General features: G+C 39.6%; 1 protein-coding gene across 3 annotated transcripts in view; it reads right to left on the minus strand.

Moving 5' to 3' along the window:
• The window catches only part of RNGTT (RNA guanylyltransferase and 5'-phosphatase), a 114,986-nt gene that overhangs the window by 66,579 nt on the left and 33,926 nt on the right, over positions 1 to 14,481 (minus strand). For all 3 annotated transcript variants that reach the window (XM_080999889.1, XM_080999890.1, XM_080999888.1), the window contains exons 9-10: positions 11,743 to 11,878; positions 8,471 to 8,542 (exon numbers count right to left, since the gene is read on the minus strand). In XM_080999889.1, the coding sequence (XP_080856015.1) occupies positions 8,471 to 8,542; positions 11,743 to 11,878 (208 nt within the window). The remainder of the gene's footprint in view (positions 1 to 8,470; positions 8,543 to 11,742; positions 11,879 to 14,481) is intronic.

The following is a 14,481-nucleotide window of genomic DNA, read 5'->3' on the forward strand; positions in this document are numbered from 1 at the left end:
ATATTTGCCAGATTGCAAAAGTCTACTTCACATATCAAAATTTTGAACTGTGTGGAATGGGAAGGAATAGAGTTAACACATTCATATTTGAGATATAGTATATCCGCTGGAGAAAGGAGTGTGTACATGTATATTCACACATAGGATTAAGTGACAAAACCAACTTGTAAGTAAAGTAATAATACCTTCTTTACAGACTTCCTGGAACAGCACAGCTGTTACCTTCTCCACTGTTGCTCCCATACCACACTACTGATACTGTCTACATAATCCACATGGTATCATGCAACAACACCTAATCACATGGGCAGAAAATGTCAAAGCTTTGCTGGCAGCAGTAGGAGAGTAAATGCAGAAAGATCAGTGGACCTTTTTCAAAAATTCACCCTTAGTATTCTTCTCATCCCTCCTTGCAACATAACCAAACACACCACTCTTTCAACACATGATATCAGTCATTCAACCCCATGTTTCTCCCCACACACAGAGAGCTTCTGAGGGTTGAGGAACCCCTGGAACAATATGAGAGGCTGATTACTCTTGGATGGTAAAAGACTGTACAACACTTAGATCAGATGTAAGCCTCTGCCTCCTGGTTCCACAGCTCTAAGATCAGAGATAAGTCTGTGTTGGCTCCTTGGTTGACATTTCAATCAACCATATGATTTGTCAGGTGAATGGCCTAACCCACCTATCAAAAATGGCCTGCAGAAGGTGGGCCAATTGTGGATCCAGCTCTCCATCTAAGGAAGGTTTCCCTCCCTGGGGATATGCCAAAATCAGGTACATCACCTTGCATGGAAGCACTTTCAGCTAGTATGAAGGAGGAGTTTTGGATTTGATATCCCACTTTATCACTACCCTAAGGAGTCTCAAAGCGGGTAATATTCTCCTTTCCCTTCCTCCCCCACAACAAACACTCTGTGAGGTGAGTGGGGCTGAGAGACTTCAAAGAAGTGAGACTAGCCCAAGGTCACCCAGCAGCTGCATGTGGAGGAGCGGAGACACGAACCCAGTTCACCAGATTACGAGTCTACCACTTTTAACCACTACACCACACTGAAGCTTCCATGTTTGCAAGAAGACCCATTACACTGCATTGGATTGTTCACACACAGCTAAATATGTTCCTGTGTTTGCAATGAGAAATTTCAAAATGGGCAATCTGCTTCCTAAACAGAGTCACTTTTTGCCCCTCAAGTGTTATACCTTGAATAACGTGTATAATTTACTAGGCAGAGTATACACCCACACAAGTTAGGCATGTCCTTGCCTTAATTTACTTAGCTTAAGCAGAGTATATGCCACAACTTTCTTAACAAGTTTTATTATTCTGAAACCAAAATGTAACACAACAGGCTAAAATATCAGCTTTTGGCAGCATTACTAATGATAATTCAAAGCATGCATGACTAACATCTGCATTTTCAAGTGTCATAATAATAAATCTAAACATCCTTAAAGAAGATGAAATATAATGTCTTGGAATGGAAATAGCATGGTAACGCCTTTGGAAGTATCCATCTTTTCTCTTAAATGGTGTCTAGCTCACAGTCCAGAATAACCAACAGATGACCAAGGTTCTACAATGCCAAAGGCTTGTTTAAGATAGCTGCTGACTACAGAATGCTGCTGCCAGACTAGCAACAAGGGCAGCTTTCTTTGAGGTTGTTGTTAAGACTGAATGTTGCCCTTCAGTCTTACCAGAAGTTGGACTTGAAGCTTTATGACACTTCTGTAAAATCACTATTACAGAATGCCCAAAACATCCTTAAGCATTCAAAGACCTTAGGAGGTAATTCTCTACTAAATCTCAAAAACATATATTTTTAATATTTTAAGCATCATTTGTAAGAGAAAAATATGCTCAAAACCATTGAGTAGCTTTTATATTTTTAAAAGCTAGTTTAACAAAAAAAAGTTGCAATGGAAAATCTATTTAGTATGTAAGGAGAGAACAAATAATTATCATGAATTATAGGTTTTTTTCCATTTTAAAAGGATATATTTCAAAAACTAATATAAAAGGGAAAATCCATGTACACGAAGTCTGCAAGCTGACCGAATTAGAGAACCAGTAAGAGGACAAACCTTATACTATGAATTGATTTAAAATCAATACATAAAGCCTCTAATATTATAGACTACATCTGATTAATTCCTGTAAAGACTAATTTGTGAAATTCATAAATATTGTAAAGAAATAAAATGTGTTTCTTTAAACACAAATTTTAAAAGATTTTAAAAATACAAAACCAAGTACTCAATCCAAATAGCAATTATGCACATGACGACAAAGCTAAAACCCATTTCCTATTTAAGCTCAATTTAACCTACTTTAAAAATTATTAGAATCCTATTAAGAGCATCTTTAAACTTGACACAAAGCCACAGTCACTTCATAAATAATGCATGATACAGCAAAATAACTATTTGCTCTTAGTCAACTTGCTACATTAAATAGCAACTTTCAGGGAAATGAGAAACAAAATTGCATTATAACCCTACGTCTTTGAAGTGGAAGATTCTATGTACTGCACAATGGATATCGCAACCTCTTAAAAAACATCAAGAACCTGGATAGCACAGTGTCATCTGCCATGGAGTACTCATATGACAAAGTTATAGGAAGGCCACTTCCAAAATGCTTTGGACTTCAGAACAGAATGCCTTATAGATTGTTGCTTTCTCTTTATAATACATGTAAGCAACAAATAGGAAAGGCTCGAGTCCTTGCTAACATGCTGGAGTGTGTGTTTGCTAGTCCTAAATTTTATTACTGTTCCATTACAAATGCAAATTGCCTCCACAATGTGTAGATTCTTGTGAGGAGTCTATGCATTCTAATATCAGCTGGGCTTTGGTGTATTTACCATATTGATTCCAATCATTGCAAGCTATGACCAATCATTGCAAGCTAGGATCATATTGGCAACACAAGCATCTCCCACAAGGAAATTTGGAAGAGCAAGTAAAAGGCTCTGTTCCTCTCTATAAAAACTCAGGTGATCTCAAGCTACCCTTTTAACTGGCATTTTTATATACTGCTTTTCCCTCCTCGGGGAGATAGGGAAAGCAGGTCTGGCTCAGTTGCTCCCTCTCCTGCCCCATTCCAAGGGAAGGCATAAAACAATCATTTTAGCTTGCCTACTCACAAAGTGCTTGGAAAAACTCTTTCAGTCAAAGATCTTTAATTTATTATTCCCACAAGCAGAGTGCAGTTTGAAGACAGACAATAGTAGATGAATGACATATATGTATAATGGGAATCTGGGGACAATTTAACCAACGCCAAGAACATTAAAAAAAAAAAAAAACATTTCCTGCCAATTAAGCCATTCAGGACAGCAGAGATTTCCACAGAACAATGTCAATATTCACAGAGGAACAAAAACAGAATGCATGCAGTTCATTCTGCAATAGCCATGTGCTCACTGTGATTTGGTAATAACTGACAGCATCTATCCAACATCTCATCCTTTTACTCTGTATAAATTAATACAGACTACTTAATGTTCTCATGACTCTGGTGCTCCACTGCAGCCTGGGCAGGTTAAAATGCTCCTTCCCACTAGCTTGGACTCAGTGTTCTATCACTTGGAATCCAAGGAGCCTGCAACTAGTTTGATGCATCCAAAAGGGTATCAGGTGTCTTTGCCCCCCAATAACTGTTGGGAGGGGACAGGGCCCCCTCAATATTGAGGGGGTGGAGGAGACCAAACGCAGAGCAGTTTTGGTAGCTGGCTCCCCCTGAAAACGAGAGAGGAGGAGCAGCTGGCCATTGAAGCCTGTTTGCTTGGGTTTCCTTGATTTAATTGTTTTGAGGTTTATCTGTCTTATTTTGACGGTATCGTATTGCCTGTTAAAACAATCAAAATGTTTTAATAAAAAATGTTATTGTTTAAAAAAAAGAACTTTTTGTCTGTAAGTGCTAGCTTACCACCAGTTTCTGATGTGGAAGTACATTCAAACACGTTGTCCCTCAGCTGCAAATACCTTCTACCAAATGTGTGGATGAATCATAAGGCCGGGAAGTTATTTGCTCATAAAAAGCTGCCTCAAGTTACAGGGGCAATTTACTAAGGAAGGCTGTAATTTTATTTGAAATTACAATGATTCCAGTGATGTTTTGATTGAGTGTTTTCTTATCTACTAATTCAACCCAGCAGATAAGTAGCCCCTGCACTTGCTCCCTCAACCCTGCACACCACGTGCAATGCGAGAAAAGCTGATATGTCCACAAAAACACCACTAAGGAGGAGCAGCCCCTGAGCAGGCTATTCACCTGAAGCAAGTTTTCATTCACTATCAGTAAGGCAGCAAGTGAAAAAGTGTCATTCTGGACACATTAATGCTAGAACCTGACCTTGTACACGCCCTGAAAAAAATCCCACATAGTGGAAGCGAAACTGCTGGACATTTTAAAAGGAAGGATTCAAAGTAAAAGATAAGTTTTGAATGGGCCAGAATGTCTCTAAGGTACAACAGGACTCTTATTATGGCCTAAACTAGTTATCAATTCCATCAATGTTTAATTCAATTATGAAGTCAATCCTTAATTCTGTTTCACACAATATTCTTTTCTTAAACCACATTTCTATCTAGGTGCTTGGATTTCAGATTCTGAAGGTCTTTTTGAGACTGAAGCAATATTTTAAAAAGCTTATTGTAGAAATGATTATGGATGGGAACTTGGTAAATTAATTCACCACATATGGACTACATTATCAAGTCAGACTTTGATTTTAAAAGCCAGAATACACCAGATTAACTTGTCTGACCTCTTGTAAAGCACAAGGAATAACATTTCTTCTCTTTATTTAATATGTAGCCCATCCGATTTGCATTTGACCAGAAGTTGTCTGAGAAAAATATATGTGATCAATCTGACCATTGCACTTTACTTTCTCTCTTGATGCATTTACAAACTCACACAAAGTAGTAGTAGCACAGTTGCTGTTCTTTTTTCCTCCCCTAAGCTTTTACATGTTCCCTCCATTCTTTACCTATAACAAAATAACACACTGATAGGAAAGACTCTCCCACAGAAGGATATTTAAAACTTTTAATTGCATTATCCGTGCAGTAGCAAACAGAAGGTCACGTTGGCTTCTGTCAACAGCCAGGGAACCAAGGGCCACTGGGAAGGTGTAGCTCTTACATCCCAAGAACACTATTTGTGGCAAGCGGAAGATTAGCTTGACCCCATTGTGGGACGTCAAAAGGAGCATCTCTAGTGAGTTTACTTCCCCCTCCCCTCTCAGAGACATTCTAGCCCATCATCAACTACAAGATTAAAGACCTATGGAACACCTCAAGTACAGCACAGCAGTAACTGACCTGAACTGGAAACGACTGCCTATTAAAACTTTACCTCTTCGTTCTGGCTTTGCAAAGTCCCTTGTGAGTCTTCCCTTACACACACCCCATGCCTTCAATGTCTCATTGCTTCATTAGTAAACATTGTCCGGTGTCTTATTTTCATTTACGTACAGTTCCCATCAGCAGCAATGGTCCATTTCACACATAACTAGGAACATAGGAAAGCTGCCTTATCTGAAAGCTGATAATTGATCCATCCAGTTCACTGTTGTCTACACTGATGGGCAGTGGCTCTCTCCAGGGTTTCTCTGATTTCTAAATCAACGATTATGGCTTGTTTGAACAAATTATAGATTACACAAACCAGATTTTTCCCAGTTTCAGACATTAAGGTATATAAATTAGATTAAAAACCGAAACATATTCTTCCGACTTCTTCCTCATGCCCACAATTGGATACAAGGCTCATGCACATAAGACTCACCACTGCTTGTGCACATAGTGCTAAGTTAAGGTTTAGTTTGTGCACGAAACAGGATATTGTGCGCTTTTTTGTATGAGCCAGTTTGAAAGACTATTTTTTTAAAATGGCATGAATATATAATGTATAAATAAAACAAAACTTTTAAAGCAACTGTTATAAACTCTACTTTTATAAGGATCTGGAAGCGGTACATTTCTCTTACTATTGACTGCACATAATTCAATGCAGCACAAATTAGTGTTAATGTTTATATTCTGATTTCGTATTTGGGTCTAAATTGGGAGTGGCAATCTGTTTTTATACCATTTTCGTAATGACCCATTGGGCCTCTTTCAAACATTTGGTGGAGCAGATTTTTTTTTTTTTAAGCAACAACTAGCACTTTTCCCCTGTGACAAGTCATTGCGACCCATTGATTTTCATTGTTCAGTACCTAATAACTCTGAAAAAACTATGCTTCTTTTTGCCAAGTCAAACATTCCAGCTAAACTATTTTTGTAATTAGGCTTCTATAATTAGCATAAAGACAGTTTGTTAGCTTTTTTCATCTTTACAGCTTGGCTACTGTTAATGGCCTTTTGAAGATAAAGCCTTACTTCTGCTCCTGCTGATAACACATTGTCTGGAACTGTCCTTGAACTGGAAGCACAATGCTGCTTAGCGAATTCCCTTTTCAGATTCCCACTATATTCTAAGCAACCTAAAGTATTTTGACTTTCAAGCATTACTAATCTCAACCAGGGTTAATATAGTTCCTGATGGCTGAAATCTACCCTATCAGCATAGGTGTTCCTTTCCTCCTAAAATAAGCACACAAACTTTTAGAATAGTCTACTTTGTTTGATGTATGTGTGCTGCTAAAGAAACTGCCTTTCAGTAAAGAAATAAACAACTCATTAATTTAAAAATTAATTTGTTGACCCAGAACAGTCATGTTAACTAAATTAGAGAAACAGAATGCAGGGCAATACATTGGGTCCAGTTCAGTTTCTTAAGCTATGATATGCGCACAAATGCTTGTGCCCACACACTCCATTTTTGAAGCACATCTTCCCTCCTGCCTTCTTGGCAGACCGCAATTAAATGTTTCCCAATTGAATTAACCATCATTTATCTTTGCATCCAAACTGGAAAGCCATCGTTACAGCTATGGAGGTAAAAACAGGAACTGAAAACCTGAGTCATTGGATTTTGACTCCCCACATTTATTGTTTTGTTTTGGTTGGTTGGTTTTTGTTTGTTTCAACCCACCCTTCACCCAAAGGTCCCAGGGCAGGTTACAACCATTAAAATTTAATACACAGTATTAAAAACCATTATAAACATCTTAAAATAACAGAGATAAGCGACTTCTCCTTCCTCTCCTTCCCCCATGCAGCCTTCCACCCAGCTCCAAATCTGCTTGATGGTTCCCCAACTGTCTGGAGCATATTTAGGGGGTACATGGAAGGTTACAAGGAAGAGGAGGAGGAAAGGAAATCTTTTTGTAGAAGCAATATCAAATCCACCGGCAAACAAACACAACTGCTTCATATGAAGTTGGTTTCAGATCCTGTTTGTTTCAAACCTAGTAATTCTTGTTTCCAAGAACAAACTATGGTTAATTAACCATGGGGCACATAAGATACCCTACCAAGTGACTGTGGACTACAGAGAAAGCTCATTTCACAGCTTGCACTGCATCCTCTAGGATCCAGCCAGTGGAGTTATTTCTAGATGTTAATGGATTCCCACTGTGGGGGAAGGACATCTGGAGCATTTGAGGTTCTGCTGTGATTAACTGGATTCATGCTTTGAGGATTAAGTTTCTCAGCTTTGGAGTAACCCTGACTCTGCAGTTATTGCAATTGCTGAGGACAAGATGCTGCTTAATGCCCAATCACAAGTCCTCTTGACTCCTGTCCCTCCTGGTTTATTAAATCTAGCAAAAGGGGTTTGACTGGTTGGATCCAGAATGTGCAATGTATGAGGGGGTAGTGTCACTGCAAAATAAACCCTTGGACCCTTGGACTGGAAAAGCTTCCAAACAGTCACAAATATTTCCTTATTGAGTAAGGTGGTGCAGAGAGTTGTAGTGGGGTAGCTGTCTTGACTGAGTTGACCTTGGTCACCCTGGAAAATGTGATTTACAGAGAACAAAGGGAGTATGACTTTATTCCTATTTCCATCTCTCTGTGGTTTTCAACACCATTGATCATGGTATCCTCCTAGACTACTCCTATGAAATGGGAAGGGGGGGGTGTATTCCAGTGGTTGCCACTGCTGCGGCAAACCTTCCTTGTAGTTCTCCTTTCTGCTCCCTGAGAAGGGGAGATTTTACTAAAAGATTCCCCCCAGAATCCTGTAAGAAAAGCTCAGAAAAACTGAGTGACGAAGACTCCAGGGAGCACACTCTTACCAAGACACACACGAAAAATCCACAAATGTATTCAGCATAGTCTCCATGCTGAACAATACAGCCGCCCATTACACATTTCGGTTTCACTTGACAGATGTGATAGTAATTGACTTTAAGTATTCATTGCTGTCTAAAAATACTACTGTTCTTCACCATATAGAGGTTTTTATTTGGTTTAAAGAAGTAGTTTATACATTTATACAAATGGTTATTAGAACTGGCTCTTCTTTACCCTAACTAAATGTTTCACAGCATGATATACTTACACTGAATTTAATTATGTCATATATCAAGTACCGAGGAACAACCTGGCCGTTTACCTTGTCAATAATCATTTCCTGGAAAAAAGAAAAAAATAACATCTTAATATTTTTGCAAAACTTGCAAGCAGTCCTTTAACTTGCTTTGCTTTACCATTAGGATCCCTCCCTCAGTTTTCCAGCATGGATTCATTTTTCATGAAATTTTCTTGCTGGAAGTGGGGTTGACACTGCAGAAAAGCCAAAAGCCATGTGGCAGCTGATGGGTGGTGATGGGTGGAGCTGAGCAGGACAAACAGGTAAATTAAATGCATGCTGTATGCATGGTAGTGCATCAGAAAAACCTGGATAATGCATGACACCACCAGGCTCTTACAATAATATGAACACCAGATTGCTAGTTTTATATGGTTCACTTTTGTTTGCAGCGCCAATGTAATGATAAAGCTCTTACTACTATGAAATCCAGAATATTCCTATTAGCATATAGATAACAAACTCATGCAAACAAAACAGATGTTTAGGGTTTGGGACTGATCGTTCAAAGAGGAGATGTGTGCATCCAATCAAAGTCTGAATATACTTCAGGGCTGCTCCATATTGTTCCAGAAATTAGTAGATGACATGTTCCAAGTTGCAGAAATATTTTCTGTGAATGAAGAAATGGAACTTTTGCTTTTTTAAAAAAAATATCTGACGGTAGACACTGTTTGGTCATCAACGAAACCACCCTAGAAAAATGGTAAATCTCTTGTAGGGCATGTACTGGAGTGTAGCAGTGCATAAACTCTCTTTTTTCAGCATTGAGTTCTAGTGCTAGGGTCTTCACTATACAATTTAAGGGATATTAGCAACATCACTTCTGGTCTTTGTTCTGAAATTCTGATGTCCTTTCCTTGAGATATTGGTGTAGGCTAGCCCTTCAAGGAGAGCTTGTGGCAGAGAGAGAGATAGCTCTGGCTGAGAGCTTGCAAAGATTGTAACAGGACATTGCCATCTTGAAGGAAAGCTGTTGCTGGAAATTCATCTTCTTCTCCCTCAGCATTCAAGTCTGAGTAGTACTTTTCTCCTTGCAGCTTTCACACTAACATGAAATCAATAAGCAAGCACAACACCAGGAGCATTATTGAGCTCTGGGGTAACATTTGAGACCAGAAATGCATCTTTGGGGGTTTCTGTTATACAGTTGTGTTGCCATGGAAACTAAAAATGAGTATATTCACAATGGATGCTAGAGTTGCTGTGAGGAGTTTGATTATCTGGTGTAATGTTCACAACAAGTAATAGCTTTCATTGTAAAGTGAAGACAGCATCTCTAATAAAGTGTGTGTTTTGTACCAAATTTACTTTGAAGACATTTGTTTTACATTTAATATGGTCAAAAATCATTGCGCAGGCCAATATTAAAAGAGTAAAAACAACCACGAGAAGAAAGAAAGCCAAGTCCAAGGGTGCTGTTGAGTATTTCACATCACTGCTACAATATTAATTATAGATTTCAATTGCTATTCACATGGCTATTAATTTTATGTTTTTATTTTATGTCACATTCTAAACCCTTTGCTCCCTAGCCTTGCAAGATGGAAAGAAAACACTTGACTTTTGAAAGAAATCCACCTCACATTGTATTTAAATGGTTCCTGGAAAGACTGAGCAGTTCACCTGAAGGAAGATATATCCAGGATCTACTGGAATGACAGCTATAGCACAAAGGGCACAAACTGGGTTAAAAATCCAAAAAGGCATTCCTCATCATTTTTCCATCACCCTAAATATGTAACTGCTCTAAGTGATGGAGGTTATTATGGATATAAAACAGTATATAGATACTCATTTAACTAAACTGAACAGCAGCCTCAGATTTAAATCAACGGAACCAAAGAACCAGGGCCAATGACAGTGGTACCTCTGGTTATGAAAGGGATCTGTTCTGGAGGCCCACTTGCAACATGTAAAGAACGCAACCCACAGTGGCGCATCTGCGCGCATGCGGGTTGCGATTCGCTGCGTCTGCGCACACAAATGATGTCATTTTGCACTTCTGCGCATGCAGCGAAACCCAGAAGTAACCCTTTCTGGTACTTCCGGGTCGCCGTGGGACGTAACCTGAAAGAACGTAACATGAAGCGGAAATAACATGAGGTATGAGTGTATAATATTTCCAAAGGGAAAGTACATGCTAGAAGCACAGCTACACTGGAAATCACTTACCGCAAATTTTAAGCTTTCCACAAAATTATTTTTGTGACATTAAAACAACCAGGGCCACTAAGTAGGTTTGATCCTGTTAAGTTCAGGGAAATTCCAGTTTCAAATAAAGTCTGGACTTTCCCAGTACAGAAGTCACGTTCTACATTCAGTGAAGAGTTTGAAGAATAGTGATGGAAAGTGCATACAAGGCTCACGTCTCACTTCTGCGGCTGAGTTTGCCTTGCTTTTTGCAGGCATTGTCTGTATGAACAAGTTCCCTACAGGGAACTTTCTCTCACAGCCAATCTAGCAGTCTTTGGAGCTCCCACCCATCGGGTGCTTTTCTTGACCACTGCATAATCAGGAGCTCGTTCTATGGCTCCCACTCTACCTGTGAGGCAGGCAGGCAGGCATGGTTTATGAGAGGGTGGGGTCTTGTGGACCAAATTTGAACCCATGGTGGGCCAAGTTTGGCCTGGAGGCCAAAGGTTCCCCAACCCTGAGCTAAGAAGAACCTGTCTTCCTTTAGCTCCTCACAGATAATTTTATTTACACTGTGACCATTTTGGAGACAGTGATAAATCTCTCTTTTGGGGTGAAACTGTTATATGCAGCAGGATCACCAATGGCAGCACAGAAAGCTATTATGTGTGGTTGTCACTGACCCCTCCCCTCCTACATGTTGTCTACACATGCAGTGAGAAAGAAAAAGCGGTGAGGAAGATTGCAGTGCTGCTTCCCCCAAAGTCTTGTTGCAGAAATAACAGATCCTGCCCTCCTTATTCTTCTCCAAATGCCAAAGTACTCAGCGGAAGAGTGGAGTATCCTTTTACTCTGTGCAGAGCTGCTCAGAGAGTTTCTGCCTTCTGCAGAGTCAGCCCAAAGTGACTTGAACAATATGGACTGTCACTACTGGCAATCTGGTGGGTACCTTCACAGAGCCCCAGCTGTAATTTTCTTCTGAAACCACAGAATGGGCAAATTCTAGAAATAATTGGACACTAGGCTTCCCTCGCTGTTGCCACACTATCTTAAACTACTGAAATGAAAACAGCATGCATATGGTACAGAAAGACAGAGCCTCTTACCCCATCCATCAGAGTATTTTCTAAGTGTACACGTGGATCTTTACGAAATGGAAACTCCAGATTGGATACCTGAAACACCGAGTTATCTCTGTCAATCATATACACTTCATTCTTGCCATCAATCAACATCATATACCTGTGAAGAAAAATTAAAGACAATCAAAGCACTACTTACCCCAAAGCCAGCAACGGCTTTTATTAACTTTACATCCTTTAAATCTAAAACAGTACAATTACTACAGACAAGCTGCACCTTGTGACATGTTTGTTTGAAGTCATAAAAGCAGCATTATTTCAGAAAAAAGAAGCCAGGATCCAAATAATAACTCATGCTGGTTAAAGCCCCAAAAGGCTTTAAATTAGTTGTTCTAGGTCAGCAAGGAACAAAGTCCTCGTCCTGCATTTGACACAACTGTACAGAACACATACAACTGTAGCAAAACAGGTCTCAAAGTGTATGATGCCACTATCTCTTTATGAAAGCCAATATGCACTGAGAACTACATCATAAATCTTTATGCTACTAACTGAACTGCCTATGAGGTGCTGCAAAATTCCATCTGTCCATATTAGATGAATAATTGGAATTCCATACAGCTGTTTTTCATATTTCATACACAACATTCTAGGAAGGAAGAAAATGTTTGTGTAACACAGCAAACAAAAAAATCTTCTATATATTTCAAAGCAGATTTGTCCAATTACTCGTGTACATTTCAGTTACTTTGAGTCCAATGAATAGTATAATTCTCATGCAATTAGTAACTATTGTAAAATGCCATCTTAAAAAGCAAATAAGTATAGGGCAAAATACAAATCAGCAGAAATGAGGCATTTAAATTTTATGGAAGGAAGGAAAAAATACAGGGGTGATACCAACACGTGTGGTAAAATTCTGAAGTTAACAACCCATATCCACATGTGCATTCAGCTTTTATATATATTTTTCCCTGACAGAACAAGTATTTCATAAAGTGAAGTCCTTTGTTATAATGTTCTTTTGAAGATAAACTTTTATTTTGGTTCAAAGAGCTAGGACATCTGGAAACAAAGATAAAAGATGAATATGGCTATTTTAGTGACCAGGCTCCAAAAATCTGGATGATGTACAATTGATCCCTCTATGTCAGTGAATCCATATCTAGCTTGTAGCTTTCTAAAAAGAAAATATTTTAAAATCAAACCGTTTAATTTCCACTGTCTCTTCCTTTTACTTCTTTTATGGGCACAATAGAATAGCATAAGCTGAAATGCAGGAAAGGTAAAATATTCAGGGATCTTGATGCATTTGTTTAGCAGACAGAGCTTGTTTAGAGTTCCAAGATACAAGACATATCAAAAGATTTTTCACATCCTCATGTTGAACAAATCTTCTTGATGCATACAAATTCGGCCCTGCTGTTTGGAAGGCGCTCCTAGGTGTCCAATATCTAAATAGAAGCTGCAAAGTTTATCATCCCAATCAGCTATGTTGGTCAATGACGCTGATTACACAAAAAGCTGACTTATTTTGCCAGTCCATTGACCCTTATAATGTTCACTTTGACTGGCGGCAGCAATGCAAGGTCTCAGACCCAAGTGTTTTCAATCCTATACTTGAGATCTTTTTAACAGAAAGTATTAGGAATTGAACCTGGGACATTATGTGCATAGATGTCCTCTACTCACTGGGTAACACAATGAAGCTCAGGTAAACTTTCTCCGGATTACTAGCAGAGAAGGCAAGCTACTGAAACTGTCTCCTGGAAACTCCTTATCCCCGCCCGAGAGCTTTGTTGCAGGCCTGTTCCTTGAGCAATCTAGAACAGATTATTCTCATCACCAGGATGGCCACATATCTCAGTCCCAATTACCTCAGCAGAGCCCACTCTGGATGGCTCAGTCAAAGCTACGTCGTGTGCCCACTTATGGTGCTACAGCGCTTGACAGGAGGTCCCTTTCAAGTCTCAGCAGAAGAAAGTATGGTGCCACCACACATGCATCACTGCAACCCAGAAGTGGAGTGGGATGAAGAGGGGATGGGGTCAGAAGGGGTTTATGCGTGCTCTGCCGATGCACGAGGGTCAGGAACATAACCTCCAGACTAAACGGTCGCTGCCTGTACTAGGGGTCCTACTCAATATGTACAACAGACACCCCCAATTCTGTCTCCAGGAAGTAGGGTTGTCCTTAGGGAGTAAAACCTCAGATTTGCTCCAAATACAGTGTTACCTCCAGCTGCGAACGGGATCTGTTCTAGAGGTCTGGCCACATCCCGAGGAATTTGCAACCAGAGGTGCCGCTTCTGTGCATGCGCATGGTATGGTTTAGCGCTTCTGCGCATGCACATGACACAGTTTAGCGCTTCTGTGCATGCGGCGAAACCTGGAAAAATACTTCCAGGTTTGCCACATTCGCATCCTGAAAGATACACAACTAGAACACAACTGTTCTAATTTGGAGCCTTCACAGCTCTCTGGTGGAACTACAAATTAAGCAGCAGCAACAACAAAGTCATTTTTGCCATCACATATTTGATCACCTCCTATTTCAGCCTTCACTAATGTAGTGAAGTTGCAGTCCAAACATCTGGAGAGAGCAGATTGGCAAATGCTGCCGTATTTGCTTTCCTAGATGTCGTATTTAGTTCTTAGCTAATTGCTAATTTTACCTGGTATGCTTCCTAAATACAGCTTAAGCCAAAAGCACTGACGTCTCCCAGTTTTATTCATCTCCTACCATTATGGCATTCACCAAGTT

The sequence above is a fragment of the Podarcis pityusensis genome, assembly GCF_964106645.2.
Source record: "Podarcis pityusensis genome assembly, chromosome: 3".
NCBI lineage: Eukaryota > Metazoa > Chordata > Lepidosauria > Squamata > Lacertidae > Podarcis > Podarcis pityusensis.